General features: G+C 34.5%; 1 protein-coding gene across 1 annotated transcript in view; it reads right to left on the bottom strand.

Moving 5' to 3' along the window:
* The window catches only part of MALRD1 (MAM and LDL receptor class A domain containing 1), an 892,965-nt gene that overhangs the window by 46,192 nt on the left and 826,414 nt on the right, over positions 1–20,359 (bottom strand). Inside the window, 2 exon segments of the mRNA XM_044678926.1 lie at positions 11,647–11,743; positions 11,838–11,920. Coding sequence (XP_044534861.1) covers positions 11,647–11,743; positions 11,838–11,920 — 180 coding nt within the window.

The raw sequence follows: 20,359 nt of genomic DNA, 5'->3' as shown, positions 1-20,359 counted from the left end.
CCCTTTCCCCTTTTTTATTATCTCTTTGGGATATATAAAGCCAGTAGTGGCATTGCTGGATCAAAGGGCAGGCAGTCTTTAAAGCCCTTTGGGCATAATTCCAAATTGTCCTACAGAATGGCTAGATCAATTCACAATTCCACCAGCAATGCATTAGTGTCCCAATTTTGCCACATCCCCTCCAACATTTATCACGTTCTTTGCTGCCATATTGGTAAATCTGCAAGGTGTGAGGTGGTATCTCAGAGTTGTTTTAATTTGCATTTCTCTAATCAGGAGGCATTTAAGACACTTTTTCATGAGATTATTGATAGTTTTGATTTCTTCATCTGAGAATTGCCTATTCATATACTTTCACCATTTGCCAATTGGGGAATGGCTTGATATTTTTATAAACTTGACTTTGTTCCTTATATGTTTTGGAAATTAAATCTTTGTCAGAGAGTTTTGTCATAATTTTTTCCCCTAGCTTGTTGCTTTCCTTCTAACTTTGATAGCATTGGTTTTGTTTTCATAAAATCTTTTTAATTTGATTAGTCAAAATAATTTATTTTATATTTTGTAATATTCTCTATCTCTTGGTTGGTCTTAAATTCCTCCCTTTCCCAGAGATCTGACAGGTATACTATTCTATATTCATCTAATTTACTTATAATTTCCCTCTTTATTTTTTTAAGTCATTTACCCATTTTGAATTTATTTTGGGTTCCCATACTTTTTTGGCCTACTGCCCCCTTCCCAGAAAAAATATTACTTAGCCCCCTGGAAATTAATTTTTAAAAATTTTAATAGCAATTAATAGGAAAGATAAATGCACCTGTGACCATCACCCCCCCCAGATCGCTGCAGCACCCACCAGGGGGTGGTAGTGCCCAATCTGGGAATCACCAGATAGGGCATGAGATGTTGATCTAGATTTGATTTTTACCATACTGTTTCCCAATTTTCTCAGCAGTTTTTGTCAAATAGTGAGTTCTTGTCCCAAAAGCTGGGAACTTAAGATTTATCAAACACTAGTTTGCTGAGGTCACTTACCCCTAGTTTATTTCATTGATCCACCCTTCTGTCTCTTAGCCAGTACCATATTATTTTGATGATCACTGCTTTATAGTGGTCTTTAGACTGCTAGGCACCCATATTTCACATTTTTTTCCTTAGTTCCCTTGATATTCTTGATCTTTTGTTCTTCCGGATGAACTTTGCTATATTTTTTTCTAATTCTAAAAAAAATTTGTTTTAGTATTTTGAATTGTATGATACTGAATAGGTAGATTAATTTGGGTAAGATTGTAATTTTTATTATATCAGCTCATCCTATCCAGGAGCAATTAATATATTTTTTAAATTATTTAGATCTAGTTTTAATTGTGTGAAAAGTATTTCATAGTTGGGTTCTTATAATTCCTGTGTTTGTCTCAGTAGATAGATTCATAAATATTTTATATTGTCTAGAGCAGTGATGGGCAAACTATGGCCCATGGGCCAGATGCACCCCCTGAAACATTTTATCCAGCCATGTGATATTATTCCTAATTTGATGAATACAATGAATAGGATACAATACAATTAAACTTCAAAAGAGTTGCCTTAGAAACAGATTGACAGATAAGCATTTCCTTTCCTTTGGTCCCCTCTTTAAAAAGTTTGCCCATCACTGGTCTAGAGTGATTTTAAATGGAGTTTCTCTTTCTAACTTCTGCTGTTGAGCTTTATTGGAAATATATAGAAATGCTGATCATTTATGTGGGTTTATTTTGTACTCTACCACTTTAATAAAGTTGTTAATTATTTCCACTAGTCCTTTCGTACTTTTTTTAAGAAAGTCATTTTCATGTTTGAAATTATATTTCCTTTTTAGGTCTGTTTTCTTCAGTGAGATTTTGCTATCAGCTATTGTCTTTTTCTATTTTTTTTCATTTTTTTTCCTTCTAAGAATCCTATTTGTTTTCCAGATCTTTTTTCTGATCTCTTTGAGTTCATTTTGGACCTGTGGTTTCCCATTTACCTTTGAGTTTCACTGAATTCCATCTTGGCATTATTGTCTTCTGAACTTGCATTTTTGTCTTCCCTTTTGCTGAAATTGCTTTCTAAGGTCAAATCTATTTGATTTTTTTGATCATTTGGGGGAACTATTTTCTTGATCTTGTCTATATATTGAGGCTCTACTCCACTTCTGGTGTAGAGAGAATATAGTCTCTTGCTTCCCCAGGGTGTCCTGTGCAGTAGATTTAACTAGATTCCACTTCTCAGCTGCCAGTTCTCTCACATGTTGCTAGTCCAAATATTTTTCTTTCTTTTGGGGTGGAGGGTTATTCTTGCTGTTCTTGCAGTGAGTCAGTCCTCTAATTCCTGAAAAGGTTCTTTGTCTTTGTTTTGTTTTGTTTTGTTTTTATTCAAATCTAATTTTATTTTTTTAGAAAAAATTTTTTCCATGGTTCCATGATTCATGTTTTTACTCTCTCTCCCCAAACATCATAACTGTAGACAATGCGCATTTCCAATGGTTACTTCATGTGTCATCAATCAAGAACTATTTCAATATTATTGATAGTTGTACTAGGGTGGTTGTTTAGAGTTTACATCCCAAATCATGTCCGCATCAACCCACGTGTTCAAGCAGTTGTTTTTCTTCTGTGTTTCCAATCCTGCAGTTCTTCCTCTGAATTTGGATAGAATTATTTTCCATAAATCCCTCAGAATTGTCATGGGCCATTGCATTGCTGCTAGTACAGAAGTCCATTACATTCAATTTTACCACAGAGTATCAGTCTCTGTATACAATGTTCTCTTGTCTCTGCTCCTTTCACTCTGCATCAATTCTTGGAGGTCATTGCATTTCACATGGAATTCTTCCAGTTCATTATTTCTTTGAGAACAGTAGTATTTCATCACCAACAGATACCACAATTTGTTCAGTCATTCCCCAACTGAACGGCATACCCTCATTTTCCAGTTTTTTTGCCATCACAAAGAGCATGGCTATAAATATTTTGTACGTGTCTTTTTCCCTATGTTCTCTTTGGGGTACAAACCCAGCAATGGTATGGCTGGATCAAAGGGAAGTCACTCTTTTAGTGCTCTTTGGGCATAGTTCTAAATTGACATCAAGAACACTTGGATCAGTTCACAACTCCACCAGCAATGCATTAATGTCCCGATTTTGCCACATCCCCTCCAACATTCATTACTGTCCCCTGCTATCATTTTAGCCAATCTGCTAGGTGTGAGGTGGTACCTCAGAGTTGTTTTGATTTGCATTTCTCTAATTATTAGAGATTTAAAACACTTTCTCACGTGCTTATTGATAGTTTTGATTTCTTTATCTGAAAATTGTTTATTCATGTCCCTTGCCCATTTATTGATTGGGAAAAGGCTTGATTTTTTGCACAATTGATTTAGCTCCTTGCATATTTGAGTAATTAGAGCTTGGTCAGAGTTTTTTGTTATGAAGATTTTTTTCCAGTTTGTTGTTTCCCTTTTGATTTTGGTTGCATTATTTTTGTTTATACAAAAACTTTTTAATTTTATTTAAAGAATTATTTATTTCACATTTTGTAATTTTTTTCTAACTCTTGCTTGGTTTTAAAATTTTCCTTTCCCAGAGATCAAAGAAGTATACTATACTGTGTTCAACTCATTTACTTATAGTTTCCTTCTTTATATTCAAGTCATTCACACATTCTGAATTTATCTTGGTGTAGGGTGTGAGATGTTGATCTAAACTTAATACCTCCCATATTGTTTTCGAATTTTCCCAACAGTTTTTGTCAAATAGTGGATTTTTGTCCCCAAAATTGGGCTTTTTGGGTTTGTCATAGACTGTCTTGCTGATCTCACTTACCCCAACTCTATTCCACTGATCCTCCCTTCTGTCTCTTAGCCAGTACCATATTGTTTTGATGACTACTGCTTTATAGTACAGTTTAAGATCTGGTACTGCTAGACCACCTTCCTTAACTTTATTTTTCATCATTTCCCTTGATATTCTTGATCTTTTGTTCTTCCAAATGAAATTTGTTATAGTTTTTTCTAATTCAGTAAAGAAGTTTTTTGGCAGTTTGATAGGTATGGCACTAAATAAGTAAATTAATTTGGGTAGAATGATCATCTTTATTATGTTAGCTCATCCTACCCATGAGCAATCAATGTTTTCCAATTGTTTAGATCTAGTTTTAATTGTTTGGAAAGTGTTTTTTAGTTGTGTTCATATAATTCCTTTGTTTGTTTTGGTAGATAAATTCCTAAGTATTTTATATTGTCTAAGGTGATTTTAAATGATGTTTCTCTAACTCTTGCTGTTGCGATGTGTTGGAAACATATAGAATGCTGATGATTTATGTGCATTTATTTTGTATCCTGCAAATTTGTTAAAATTGTTGATTATTTCTACATGCTTTTTTGTTGATCCTCTAGGATTTTTTAAGTAGACCATCATATCATCTGCAAAGAGTGATAGCTTAGTCTCCTCATTGCCTATTTTAATACCTTCAATTTCTTTTTCTTCTCTAATTGCTACTGCTAGTGTTTCTAGTACAATGTTAAATAATAGAGGTGATAATGGGTATCCTTGTTTCACGCCTGATCGAATTGGGAAGACTTCTAATTTATCTCCATTGCATATGATGCTTATTGATGGTTTTAGATATATACTGTTTATTATCTTTAGAAAAGGTTCTTCTATTCCATACTCTCTAGTGTTTTCAATAGGAATGGGTGTTATATTTTGTCAAAGGCTTCTTCAGCTTCTATTGAGATAATCATGTTTTTTTTTCATTTGTTAGCTTGTTGATATAATCAATTATGTGAATGGTTTTCCTAATGTTGAACTATCCTTGCATTTCTGGTATAACTCCCACCTGATCATGATGGATAACCCTCATGATCACTTGCTGGAGTATTTTTTCTAGTATTCTATTTAAGATTTTTGCATCTATGTTCACTAAGGAGATTGGTCTACAGTTTTCTTTCTCTGTTTTTGGTCTACCTGGCTTTGGAATCAGTACCATATTTGTCTCATAAAAGGAATTTTATAGGGCTCCTTCTTTACTTATTATGCCAAATAATTTGTATAGTATTGGGATTCGTTGTTCTTTGAATGTTTGATATAATTTCCTTTTGAATCCATTGTGTCCTGGTGATTTTTTCTTAGGGAGTTCTTTGATGACTTGTTCAATTTCTTTTTCTGATATTGGATTATTTAAGTATTCTATTTCTTCTGCTGGTAATCTAGGCAATTTATATTTTTATAAATATTCATCCATATCACCTAGATTGAGATTGCTATATTTATTGCCATATAATTGGGCAAAATAGTTTTTAATTGTTACCTTAATTTCCTCTTCATTAGAGGTGAGGTCTCCCTTTACATCTTTGATACTGTTAATTTGGATTTCTTCTTTCCTTTTTTAAAATTATTTTTACTGGAAATTTGTCTATTTTATATTTTTTTCCAAGTACCAGCTTCTGGTTTTATTTATTAATTCAATAGTTCCTTTACTTTCAATTTTTTTAAATTTCTCCTTCGATTTTTAATATTTCTAATTTAGTTTTCATTTGGGGATTTTTAATTTTTTTCACTTTCTAATTTTTTAAGTTACATGCCCAATTCACTAACCTCTGTCCTCCCTAATTTGTTAATATATGTACTCAATGATATAAACTTTCCCCTTAGAACTGCTTTTGCTGCATCCCGTAGGTTTTAGTAAGAAGCCTCATTATTTTCATTGTCTTCAATGAAATTATTGTTTCTATGATTTGTTCTTTAACTAACGTATTTTGGAGAATCATATTATTTAATTTCCAATTAGTTTTTGGTTTGTCTCTCCATGTGTCCTTACTAATACCTATTTTTATTGTATTATGATCTGATATGGTTTCATTTATTATTTCTGCTTTTTTATTTGTTTGCCATGTATCTATGCCCTAGTACAAGGTCAATCTTTGTGACTGTTCCATGTGCAACTGAAAAGAAGGTGTATTCTTTTTTGTCCCTATTTATTTTTCTCCATATATCTATTAACTCTAATTTTTATAGGATTTCATTCACTTCTCTTATATCTTTCTTATTTATGTTTTTTTTTAATTATCTAGATCGGTTAGGGGAAAGTTGATGTCACCCACTAGTATAGTTTTGCTATCTATTTCTTCCTTGAGCTCCACTAGCTTCTCCTTTAGAAATTTGGATGCTATACTATTTGGTGCATACATGTTGAGTAGTAATATTTCTTCATTGTTTATACTGCCTTTTATCAGGATGTAATTACCTTCCATATCTCTTTTAACCAGATCTATTTTTACTTTGGCTCTGTCAGAGATTATGATGGCAACTCCTACCTTCTTTTTCTCAGTTGAAGCCCAATAGATTTTGGTCAAGCCTTTTATTATTACTCTATGTATGTTTGCCTGTATCATGTTTATTTCTTGTAGACAACATATGGTAGGATTTTGGTTTGTAATCCACTCTGCTATTTGATTCTGTTTTATGGATTAGTTCATCCCATTCACATTCAGAGTTATAATTTTCAACTGTGTATTCCCATAAATTTTGATTCTTTCTCCTTATCCTGCCCTTTCTTCTTTCACTATTTCCTTATACGCGAGTGTTTTTTTTTTATCAGTTCCCCTAATCCCCTCCATTATTATACTTCCCTTTCTTCCCCCTCCCTTCTTATTCCTCTCTTATTCTTCTTTAGGGTCTTTTTAAGCTACCCCTATCCACCCTCTCCCTCCCTCATGGTGCTTCCCTCTCCACCAGTCCTTTTGTTAACTTTCTACTTTTTTATAGGGAACAAATCAATTCTCTCTCCCAGTGGATCTGATTATTCTTCCCTCTTTAAGTTAATTTCAGAACACTTAAGAATTAAGTATTTCCTCTCTCCAACCTCTTTACCATTCCAGTGTATTGATCTTCTCCCCCTGTTTGCCCCTTGTGCTTCTTTATTGAATATAAATTTACTCAAATTTGTCTGTTTTCCCATTTTTCTTAATATTATCTCTTTTTTCCCCACTAGTTATATATATATATATATATATGTATATATATATTGGCATTTCATCCTATATAGTTTGTCACTGTTCCCTCTAAGTAAACTTCTTGTACTTACCTCTGTTGATAATATTTACCAATATCTCCTTTTCTTCTAGGGATACAAATCAATTGAACTTACTGGGTTTCTGAAAGATAAGATTTCCCCCCTTCCCCTCTCTCTTAATTACCTCATGGTGATTCACTTGAGTTCTGTGTTTGGACAACAAACTCTCTGTTTAATTTCATTTTTTTTTCTTAATTAATTCTTGGAAGTCTTCAATTTTTTTGAATGACTATACTTTCCCCTGCAAAAATATAGTCAGTTTTGCTGGATAGTTGATTCTTCATTATAGACCCAGTTCTCTTGCTTTCCAGAAATTATATTCCATGTCTTCCGGTCCTTCAATGTAGATGCAGTCAGATCCTGTATTATCCTAACTGGGGTTCCCTGGTATCTGAATGACTTCTTCTTAGCAGCTTATAATATTTTTAGCTTGGTCTGGTAGTTTTTGAATTTGGCTATAATTTTCCTTGAAGTTGTCAGTTGTGGATTAAATGTAGGAGGTGATCTGTGGATTCTTTCAATTTCCACTTTTCCCTCTTGTTTGAGAATTCTGGGAAGATGGCAGCTTAGATGGAGCAAATCTTAAAACCTCCACACCTTTTCCACAATGAGGAAAAAACCAAAATGCTTAGAGAGGAAAGAGGACCAAATCTAACAACAGCACAGAACAGGGGAATCCTACTACTGGACAGCTCAAGAGGTACAACAAGAAAAAGGCTTGAATTCTGGAACTATTGGGTGTGAGGGTATAGAAGGGGAATCCCAGGACCCCTCCCCCATGTGTCATGTGGAGTCTTCAGTGGCTCCTGAAATCTCAGGGTTGGCGGGTGCACCAACCTGGAGAGAGGGCCTTTTAGGCACTGGACTCAGGGAATTGAATACAGGCACCGGGGAGGTGGCTAGAGGAGAAAGCCAGAGAAACACAGCAAAAAAGTTTGGAAGATGGTGGCTTAGATGTAGCAAAACTTCAAACACACTGAGTTAAAGAACAGAGCACTTCTAGAGGAATGAAAATCAGGTCTAACAGTAGAACAGAAGAGGGGCAACCTACTGCTAGACAGCTCAGCAAAAACATTCCCCCCCCCATTTTTTTCTCAAGGTTTTAGCCTCAAGGCATATTAACCACTACAGACTAACCCAGTCCAGGGTCAATCCCATCAATTGGACAGACAAGAAGTCTTCAGATCCCAGGGAAATTCCAACATCCCTTCTCCATAGACTGTAGAGAAAGTAACTACAAACCTCCATTGCCAGCTAGGGGAAGATCTTTCATCAAAGACAAATGAATAAACAAAATAAATAAATAAATGAATTAATGAATAAAGATAAATAAATAAGTCTTTCATCAAAGATAAATCCATCTGCTTAAACTAGCAGTGCAGAGAAGAAAAATGAATATGAGTAAACAGAAAAAGAGAAAAGAAATTTCCACTGACAGATTCTTTCCAGGAAGAAAAAAAAAGAGCAAATGAAATAGATCAGTTAGCTCCAGTGAATTGGACACAGGCTTTGGAAGATCTCAAAATTCAATTAAGTCAAGAACTTCAGGAACTCAAAAAACAATGAAGAGAGGCTGAAGACAATTTGAAAAAGGAAATACAAGAACTAAAACAAGAAAATTAAATCTTAAAAGCCAAAATTGTCCCACTCGAAAATAAAGCAAAGAAGACAAAAGATGATCTATAAAGGAAATCAGACCAGAAGGTGATGGATGACCAAAAAACCAGAGATGAAATTCAGTCTTTAAAAAATAGAACTCAACAACTAGAAGCAAATGACTTCACAAGGCAGCAAAATATATAAAACAAAATTTAAAAAATGAAAAATTTGAGGAGAATATAAAACACCTCACCAATACAACCAAAGATCTGGAGAACAGATCTTGAAGAGACAATTTAAGAATTATTGGTCTATTGGAATATCATGACAAAAGAAAAAGTCTGGAAATCATGCTACAGGAAATTATCCAGGAGGTTTTTATAACAAGCTGATCCTCACACTGTCAGTTCCACTGCTCTCACCTCTTACTCTAGTGAGATGGTCCCTTCTTGTTGCCTCTCTATATTTTTTTTGGCTGAATTCCTGCTTCATATTGTATTCTGTTGGTTCTGTTACTTCTTCAGGAAGTAAGTCTCTTACTTACATATGCTTTATTTATTTATTCATTAATTTTCAAGGTAGCTAATTGGCATAGTTACTAGAATGTGGAAATTGGAGTAAAAACATCTGAGTTCAGATTCAGACTTAGACGTTTCTTAGTTCTGTCATTCTGGACAAATCACTTAATCACCTTCTGCCTTAATTTATTTATCTATAAAATATGAATGACAGTAGTATCTTCTTTAAAGGAAATGATGTAAAGTTTAAATAAAATATGTAAATGATTTGTAAACTTAACCATTTTTAAAATGTTGACTATTATCAAATAACATAGAAGGAAATGACTTTTACCATTCTGATTTTATTCATAAAGTAGTATATTATATGTGAGACAAATAGTTGTTTTAGTTTTTCAAAGTACTTTTCATGTAATGACTTATTAATCAATTAATCAATCAAAAGCGACTAATATTGCCAGTAATTGGGGTCAGGACATAAATACTATATATAAATACAAAAAATGAAATAATATGTAAGTAAGGAAAAAACCAATGATCTCTAAAATAATCCTGTGAAATAAGTGTTATTTTATGATATTTTATGGATGAAGAAACTGGAGATTTCAGATTTATTCAAACATAATGCCTAATAAGTGTTAGAGGGAGAAATCCAAGTCAGTATTCTCCTGTCTCAGAGTCACACATTCTTGCTACTTAATGATATATATAAAAGTCATTCAGGAGAATTATTGAGATGTTATATTATTGAATTTCCCTTTGGAAAACAGCATCAAATCTACTGTGGTAGGATAAAGTTTGCAGATGAGAAAAATGCCAGGATGAGAATTTCCCCTTTCTTTGTCCTTCAATCTTTATCTCCAAGTATAGTTTTGCTCTGATAAGAAAGTGCCACATAAGCTTTATCCAGATTGTTCTACTTCATTTTCTTTGAGAAAGCAGGCTTTTATGACTGTTTTGCCCTTGACAGTGTCTTAGGAACATGTTTTTTTAAGAACAAATAAAAAAGGGTTAATTAACTACTATTTTAAAAAAAAGTATGAGAAAACTTAAGAAGCCACACCCACGAAAAACAAAAAATAACTAGCATGACCTCCTAAGTCACCAGCCTGTTGAAGAACAGTAATGAATTGTAACATTTTACATGGATATTTTATTTCAAATACTGATAGCTTTAGAATACAAATACTGACACTAGAAGTCAATATAGGACCTTTTGCTATACCACCTTTCCTCCTTGCCATAGTCCTTCAATTTTTCTGATATAATCTTTGGGACCTGATTTTGTGCTATCACGTTATGCCAGGAAAACTAGAAAACAAAATCTCATTTTCTAACTAATGTTCTCAGTATTGAGTGTTAAAATACGGTACTCCCCATGAAATAATGATCAAACCTTTATTTAATCATTTTGAAATATACAGTTATTGCAACTGCTACTTTTCCCCTTGAATGCACCATTGTTTAGTGAATCAGGAAACACCTTGCTACTAGCTACTTTCTTGAGAAAATTATCTCAATGGACCTTAGTTTATTTATCTATAAATCTAAACTCTCCTCTATTCTTGACCTTTCATCTTTTCTATGGTTATATGTCACCTGAGATAAATTCTTTGAGGAAATCTATTGGTGGGAATAAAAAATACCAATGTCATAGGCAGTATTGATCAGCCAAAATTGTAGGAAAATAAAAAGGAATAGGAAAAAAGAAGGGCTAAAAGAAGTAGGAAAAGTAGGAGGATAAAGGGAGAAAGGAGGAGAGTGAGGAATGATAAGAAAGAAGAGCAAAAGATATGGGAGGAAAATTAATAATAATTTGCTAATAATGCCATTTGTCTAGTACAGTGATGGGCAAACTTTTTAAAGAGGGGGGCCAAAGGAAATGCTCATCTGTCATTCTGTTTCTAAGGCAACTCTTTCGAGCTTTCATTGTATTATATCCTACTCATTCTATTCATCAGATTAGGAATAATGTTGCTCAAACAGATAGAACATTTCAGGGGCTTGTGGGCTGTAGTTTGCCCATCACTGGTCTAGTAGCATCAAAATTTCTAGTGGCTCTAGGCTAAAAGTTGCCAACTCTTGTCCTAGAAAACTCACGAAGTTCCAAGCTTCAAGTTTTCTCATTTGTTCTATTTCTACAACCTAGGAAAAATATGAAAGATGTCTAAGCATATTGACAAGTCTAATGCCCTACTATCTAGAGAACAAAGAATTCTGTAAGACATTTTTTCAGGTTTCATAGTTCCTAGTTTGGGGTCCAGTAAGGTTAGTTATTTTTTTTTATTTTATTCTGGGCTTTATTTTATGGCTTGGTGTGTGAGAAGAATATGCCAAGAAAAGCTTATTAGTTGAAACCAAAGAATCTGGGAAATTATCCAATGCTTTGTGACATGCTAGAATATTTTGTTCAACAGATGATAAAATATATCACTTACTTTCTTGGCTGTTTCCTCTTATAAAGGAAACTGAAAGCAGCAATTGCCAGGTGAGTTGTCAGGAAAGTCAATCCAATAATTAAGATTGTCCAAATACCTGCAATTCCAAACCAATCAAACATCAACAACCATAGGAAAAGTTAGTGAAAAAGCAATGACTAAGTAATTTATGTAGATTCAAAGGTACCTACCACTCTGGGTGAACATGACCTCTGGTGGTGAGGCAGAGCTAAGTGGGATGTGGCATCGATTTCCTCTCCACTCTCTTACACATCTGGAAATAAAATGAAATTATGGTTAAGAAAGAAGTAAATGAGCACATCTTCAAATAGGTGTGTCAGAAATCAAAAGAGGGATCTCTGTAAATAACATCTGCAAAAACAAGAGATTACTCACTTGACTTTAGAAAAGATGCTCAAAATATCTAAGCAGACATACTTCATTATTTCAATGTACCTATTATTATTTTTTGGTGCACTATTCAGTTCCATCCCAATTAAATTATCAAAGCATTATTGAACTAGAAAAAAAATAATTAAAAATTCATTTGAAAGGACAAAAAGTCAAGTATATCAAAGGAATACATTCTCTCTGATATTGCAGAAAAGTGAGTTCACACCAAATTCAATTGATCCACATGTATGTATCATGTATCAAACATGGTGCGAGGTACTGGGTATACAAAATAGAAATGAAACACTCTCGGTCCTTCAAAAGGTTACACATGATTGATGGAGACTATGTGTACATATATAATTATATACAAAGCAAATACAGGCAAGTTTAGAGGAAATGTCACTAGCCAATTGCAGGGGATAAGTGTTATGATGATAATAACAGATAATTTGGAGAAGCAGATAAATGTGTCAGGGCCAGTAGACCTTCAAGTCACAGATACTGATTGACAGGCGTCAGTGAGAAAGGAGGGGGTTACACACTCCTGGATCTCAAACCCCTCCCCCCTAAGCAGTTGATGCTCCAATTGGAAAATGGAGACTGACTAAGATTCTTCTGGTAAGTTTCTGTTATGGTTGAACCCCAATGATGTTACCTTTCTTTAATTTATATTCCCCACAGGTCTGATAGAGGAATAAGTAGAAACTAGTTATCTAACTCTTGAGGACTGAGATAAATGATCTTCTTAAAACTGGCAGCTGACAGGATTCAAACTAGATGACCAGACTTGAGTTGTGAGTATTCCCCCAAATAATTTCCAGGCACAGATTTTGAAAGTAAAGCTTATATTAAGAAGTAAAAAGGAATACTAGAGGAGCTAATGAAGGTATTTGGATAAGGAAAGGTGACCCTGATCTATTAGGTTGAAGCTGCCCTTCCCCCCGCCCCCCACAGGAGGGGGTGAAGGCACTTAACTGAACTGGCTCTCTTGTTAGATAATTTATATATCTAATTCACTAAATCACTAAATAATTATTATATTCATATTGATAAGGATTAATTCTAACAAACAGGCTAACCCCTGAGTAGAAACCACACTGGCTTATGCCACAATGGCCACTCAGGTGAACCCCCAAGTCAGGAGCAGGAAGCAGTGAGTCTGCTCACCTCAACCCCCCCAAAGCAACTGCCAGCTCTCCTCAACTGGCCCCTCACCCAAAGTTCTCCAGGGGAGGTCCCCTGGAATTCTGGGTGAGGCTGTCTCTGTATCTTTGCAGGGATTCCATGCATCCATCTCTACATAACATAAGGAAAGACTTCTTGTAGAAAGCAATGTTGAACTGTGTCTTGAAACAAATGAAGGGTGCTAAAAAGTGGAGGTGAAGAGGAAGTGATTCCAGCTATGGGGCCAAGTAACTGCAAAGGTATAGAGATATAAGATAAAATTATATAGAAAAGGAACAGGCATGTAATATTATTTAATGTTATCTGCTCTACTTCTTATGATTCAAGTATATATTGAGGATTTAAGATGTTATCTATATAGAGCTGACTATTGAGAATCATTGTAACTTTATCATGACAAAAATGGTCTTAATGAATTTCTACACACACACACACACACACACACACACACAAACACATCAACAAAAATACTTGGCAGACTTTCTGAACTTAGCTGACCTTAACCATCCTCAAGTCTCTTCTCATGGTATTTTTTTTACCTGTGAATTGCCTATCACAACTTATGTTCTGTTGTCATAATTTTCTAAACATTAAGTCAATTTCTAGCAACATGATAAAGGATAAGAGAAGGATTCTATTGAATAATAGTCATAAACATTTTTAAATGAGCCAGAAGAAAGGCTGAATGTTATATTTTTCCTGAAACATATGATCACGCTGTAATATATTTGATATATTCAATTTTTCTCCATCCTTAATTTCATTCTGAAGATAGATGCTCTAAGTGAGACAAGGATCTACATCCTTCAGATAAATTATTATGAAGATGGCTACTAACTTTTTGATAGAGATGTGATGGATACAAAATGGAGAATGAGACACTTCCTTTTCTTTCCTCCATTTGCCCTCTAATTTAAAAATGGTCTTAAAGACCATCGAACAACATACAGGAGTTATGATGTATTTTTACCTCCATTTGGACACAAAATGAACTATTTCTTTACAAAAGATTGAACCATCAGCCCATGTGTTCAAACAGTTGTTTTTCTTCTATGTTTCTACTCCCACAGTTCTTCCTCTGAATGTGCATAGTTTTCTTTCTCATAAGTCCCTCAACATTGTTTTGAATCCTTTCATTGCAGCTAGTAGAGAAGTTCATTATGTTAGATTGTATCACAGTGTATCAGTCTCTGTATTCTCCTGGATCTGCTCCTTTCACTCTGCATCAATTCCTAGAGGTCATTGCAGTTCACATGGAATTCCTCCAGTTCATTATTCCTTTGAGCATAGTAGTATTCCATCACCAACAGATACCACGATTTGTTCAGCCATTCCCCAATCAAAGGGCATCCCCTCATTTTCAATTTTTTTGCCACCACAAAGAGCATGTCTATAAATATTTTTGTATAAGTCTTTTCCCTTATGATCTCTTTGGGGTACAAACCAAGCAATGGTATGGCTGGGTCAAAAGGCAGGCAGTCTTTTAGAGCTCTTTGGACATAGTTCCAAATTGCCATCCAGAATGGTTTGGATCTGTTTACAACTCCACCAGCAATGCATTAATGTCCCAATTTTGCCACATCCCGTCCAACATTCATTACCCTCCCCTGCTGTTATTGTAGCCAATCTGCTTCATGAGAGGTGGTACCTCAGATTTGTTTTGATTTGCATTTCTCTAATTATTACAGATTTAGAACACTTTCTCATGTGCTTATTGATAGTTTTGATTTCTTTATCTGAAAATTGTCTATTCATGTCCCTTGCCCATTTATCAATAAAGCAATGGCTTAATTTTTTGTACAATTGATTTAGTTATTTATATATTTGAGTAATTAGACCTTTGTCAGAGTGATTTGTTATAAAGATTTTTCCAAATTTATTGCAAATTGGGAAAAAATTATTGCATTTTTTAAGGAAAATTAGGAGAAGGAATATTTTGGAATTTTATTTTTAACAAAGGGAAATACTTATAGAAGTTCAGGGTAACTTGTTTAACTAATCAATTCATCAAGTATTAAGTTTTATGAAGTTTCAAGAACTCTTCAGGGGAAATAAAGATAATAATTTTTGCCCTATAGGTTATAATATTTTACTTAGAGTGGAGTGGAAGGATTCCCAGAAAATTAGCATTCTGATTTAGTTTCAATAGTCTTTCCATGATGGATCATGTAAGTATGAAATGGAATGCCATGAGGAGGAACAGGAAAGCTAGTTTAGCTGAAACCTAACAAATTCCTGAAAAGAAGGTGATTTTTTATCTGTCCAAAAAGAAGAGTTAAAGTCAGAGAATGGAGGATACAAAATACCAAACAAAGGTGTCTATATTTTATTTGGAGAAAAAAGTTAGCTCCTGAAGCTCACCATTCTAAGTTCTAAATATGTGTTTAGATCCAGGTTTAAAATCTTGGTCCTCACTTCTTTTTCCGGGTCAAGATGGCAGCATAGTAAAAAGCAGCTGCTTGACCTCTCCTAACTCACACATGTGGATTCCTCAAAAAGACATAAAAACAAATCCAGACAAATGAAGGGACCCCACAACAGGGCGCAGAATTTAATGTATGTGGAATTAGGGCATTTCCATGCTCTAAAGAGGTGAAACAGCTCTCACTAAAACATGAGCTGAGCAATACCCCACACACACACATACAGCCTACAGTGCCAAAGACAGCACAAAAGAGTCCGAGTGAACTTGGGGCACCCATTAAGTCCTTGGCAGCCACCTGGGGTCACCTGGGCCAGCTCCTGAGAGCAGCAAGACTTAAGACCACAAGAGGCTAAAGAACATGTGGACTTTGAACACAGACCTTAAGCACAAGCACGCATGTGGATCTTGAGCGCAGGTATGGACATGGATCCTGAGTGCAGGAGGATCTTGGGTGGGGAACCATTACAGAGGGGTGCACAACTGTGGGAGCAGTGCCCTGAGACTGTTAAAGGAGCTTCAGGCAGAGGAACAAGCAAGGGGACCACCAGGAGGCTTGACCCTGAGAAAAATCCAGACCTGAGACATCAGGAGCCTAAAGATAGCAGACAGATCCTGGGAGTGATGATAAAGCTGAGAGGGTGCTGGGCTAAAAATGGCAAGCCAGACTCAGAAACCCCAGAAGAGAAAGATCAGCAAGAAGAAATCTGTAACACTCCACAACTTTTACAAAGAGAAAATCCAGACAACAGAGCAAACAGCAGAGGAGAACAAACAAATAATCATATCCAAACCTTCCCCAAACAATGAAAACTGGTCACAAGCTCTTGAAGAGTTCAAATATGAGATGATGAAAAAGATAGAAGAGATCTGGCAAGAAAATAAAAGTTTAAAACGCAGATTTTCACAATTGGAAAAGGAAAACTAGTCTCTAAAAGCTAGAATTGGATAATTTGAAAAAGATGCACCCAAATCAAAAGAATTGGTAAGCAAATTGGAGACCAAAAACAAATAGCTGGAAAATAGGATAGAACAAATTGAAAAGGGAAATCAAAACATTATAGCAGAAAACCAGTCTCTAAAGACAAGAATTGGGCAATTAGAAGCCAATGGTCTCTCAAGACAGCAAGAACAAATAAAACAAAGTCAAAAGACTGATAAAATAGAAGGAAACATGAAATATCTCAATGAGAAATTGACAGATCAAGAAAACAGGTCTAGAAGAGACAATCTGAGAATCATTGGTCTTCCTGAAAAACAGAAATTAATAGAAATTTGGACTCCATACTAAAAGAAATAATTAAGCAAAACTGCCCTGAAGTTCTACAACAAGAGGGCAATATAGACATTGAAGGGATCCATAGATCGCCCTCAAAACTAGACCCAGAAAAGCCAATTCCCAGGAATATAATAGCCAAATTCAAGAGCTTCCAAGTAAAAGAAAAAATATTACAGGAAGCCGGAAAGAGACAATTCATATATCAAAGAGCACCAATCAGGATCACACAGGATTTGGCAGCCTCCACGCCAAAAGACCACAAGGCTTGGAATATGATATTCAGAAAGACAAGAGAACTGGGTCTACAACCAAGGATCACCTACCCATCAAAACTGACTATATACTTCTAGGGGAAAATTTGGGCATTCAACAAAATTGAAGATTTCCAAGTATTTGCTCAGAAAAGGACTAAATGGAAAGTTCGATATACAACCACAAAAATCAAGAGAAACATGAAAAGGTAAATAAGAAACACAAGGGAAAGAAAGAAAACTCTTATTTTTTAAATTTTCCCCTTCAAGAGCTTCAATAAGATCTAATTATTTATATTCCTATGTGGAGAAATGTTATGTATAATTCTCTGTAGTGAATTCTATTCACTATTATAGTATTCACTATTATAGTAATTAGAAGAATTATTTATAGGGAGAGGTTGGAATACTAAATGGTCTAAGATGATGTGGGAAGTAGGAAAGAAGGGGGTGTGAATAGTAGAGGACACCAAGAGAAACTTGAATGAATAAGAAAAATAGGATATTCTATTACACACAAAGAGGGCATGGGAAGGAGAGGGGATGAATACTATTATAAGAAGGAGAGGAAGAGAGCATTAAGAGGTAATATTTAAACCTTATTATCAGTGTAATTAACCCAGAGAGGGAAGAGTAGCTATATCGATTGGGATAATAAACTTTATCTTATCCTACTAAGAAAGTCAGAAGGGATAAACCAAGGGGATCAGGGGATTGGGGAGGTAAAAACAGAAGAAGGGGGATGGAATTCATTAGGCCTTAAAAATAAAAAGAGGGAAACAATAAGGGAGGGGGTAGAAAGGGAAGTAAATCAAGGGAGGGGACAAGGGTTACTGGCTAAAAGCAAACCACTGGTTTAAAAGGAAATAGTGTAAGAAGAAGAGGTAGAACTAGGAGAGGATTCTAAAATGTTGGCAGATACACAACTGATAATTATAACTCTGGATGTCAATGGGATGAACTCCCCCATAAAACGGAAGCAAATAGTAGAGTGGATTAGAAACCAAAATCCTACCATACGTTGTCTACAAGAAAAACATATAAGGCAGGGTGACATACCCAGGTTTAAGGTAAAGGGCTTGAGCAAAATCTTTTGGGCTTCAAATGAGAAAAAGAAGGCAGGAGTGGTGATCATGATTTCTGACAAATCCAAAGTAAAAATAGATATGATTAAAAAAGACAGGGAAGGTGCTTACATCCTGATGAAAGGCAGTATAGACAATGAGGAAATAACAGTGCTCAATATGTTTGCAACAAATAGCATAGCATCAAAATTTGTAAAGGAGAAACTGGCAGATCTCAAGAAGGAAATACATAGTAAAAACATACTAGAGGGAGATCTAAATATTCCTCTTTCAGAGTTAGATAAATCAAACAAAAAAATAAATAAGAAAGAGGTAAAAGAGGTAAATAAAGTCCTAAAAAATTAGATTTAATTGATATATAGAGAAAAATAAATAGGGACAAAAAGGAACATACCTTCTTTTCAGCTGTACATGCTACATTCACAAAGATTGACCATTTTATAGGGCATAGAAACATAGCAAACAAATAAAAAAGAGCAGAAATAATAAATGTAACCTTCTCAGATCATAATGCAATAAAAATAATAATGAGTAAGGGCACCTGGACAGGCAAAACAAAAACTAATTGGAAATTAAATAATATGGTTCTACAAAACTAGTTAATGAAAGAAGAAATCATAGAAACAATCAATAATTTCATTGAAGAGAATGACAATGATGAGACATCCTACCAAACTCTGTGGGACGCACCTAAGGTATTACTCACGGGGAAATTTATGCATATATTAACAAATTATGGAGGGCAGAATTTAATGAATCAGGCATACAAATTGAAAAGCTAAAAAGAAAGCAAATTAGCAATCTCCAGAAGAAAACTAAATTAGAAATACTAAAAATCAAGGGAGAAATTAATAAAATCAAAAGTAAAAGCTATTGAATTAATAAATAAGACTACAAGCTGCTGCTCTGAAAAAACAGATAAAATAGACAAAGTACTGGTCATTCTATTTAAAAAAGGAGAGAAGAAAACCAAATTGACTGTATCAGAGATGAAAAGGGAGACCTCACCTCTAATGAAGGGGAAATTAAGGCAGTCATTAAAAACTATTTTGCCCAATTATATGGCAATAAATATAACAATCTAGGTGATATGGATGAATACTTAACAAAAATATAAATTGCCTAGATTAACAGCAGAAGAAATAGAATACCTAAATAATCCCATATCAGAAACAGAAATTGAACAAGCCATCAAAGAACTCCCTAAGGAAAAATCATCAGGGCCTGATGGATTCACAAGTGAATTCTATCAAACATTCCAAGAGCAACTAATCCCAATACTATACAAATTATTTGATATAATAAGCAAAGAAGGAATCCTACCAAATTCCTTTCGTGAGATTAATATGGTATTAACTCTAAAGCCAGGTAGACCAAAAACAGAGAAATAAAACTGCAGACCAAACTCCTCAAAGAACATAGATGCAAAAATCTTAAACAGAATACTATCAAACAGAATCCAGCAAGTGATCAAGAGGGTTATCCATCAAGATCAGGTGGGATTTATACAAAGAATGCAAGGATGCTTCAACATTAGGAAAAAACATTCACATAATTGACGATATCAACAATGTAACAAACAAAAATGACATGATTATTTCAATAGATGCTGAAAAAGCCTTTGACAAAATACAGCACCCATTTCTATTGAAAACACTGGAAAGTATAGGAATAGAAGGATCTTTCCTAAAAATAATAAACAGTATATACCTAAAACCATCAACTAGTATCACATGCAATGGGTATAAATTAGAAGTCTTCCCAATAAGATCAGGAATAAGACATGGTATGCCCATTATCACCTCTATTATTTAACATAGTACTAGAAACACTAGCATTAGCAATTAGAGAAGAAAAAGAAATTGAAGGTATCAGAATAGGCCATGAGGAGACTAAGCTATCACTCTTTGCAGATGATATGATGTTCTACTTAAAAAATCCTAGAGAATCAACTAAGAAGCTTGTAGAAATAATCAACAATTTTAGCAAAGTTGCAGGATACAAAATAAATGCGCATGAATCATCAGCATTTCTATATATTTCCAACACATCACAGCAGCAAGAGGTAGAAAGAGAAAAACCATTTAAAATCACC

Source organism: Gracilinanus agilis, chromosome 5, assembly GCF_016433145.1.
Source record: "Gracilinanus agilis isolate LMUSP501 chromosome 5, AgileGrace, whole genome shotgun sequence".
In the NCBI taxonomy this organism is placed as follows: domain Eukaryota; kingdom Metazoa; phylum Chordata; class Mammalia; order Didelphimorphia; family Didelphidae; genus Gracilinanus; species Gracilinanus agilis.
The sequence above is the reverse complement of the archived record's forward strand: the minus strand, read 5'-3'. Positions and strand labels throughout refer to the sequence as shown.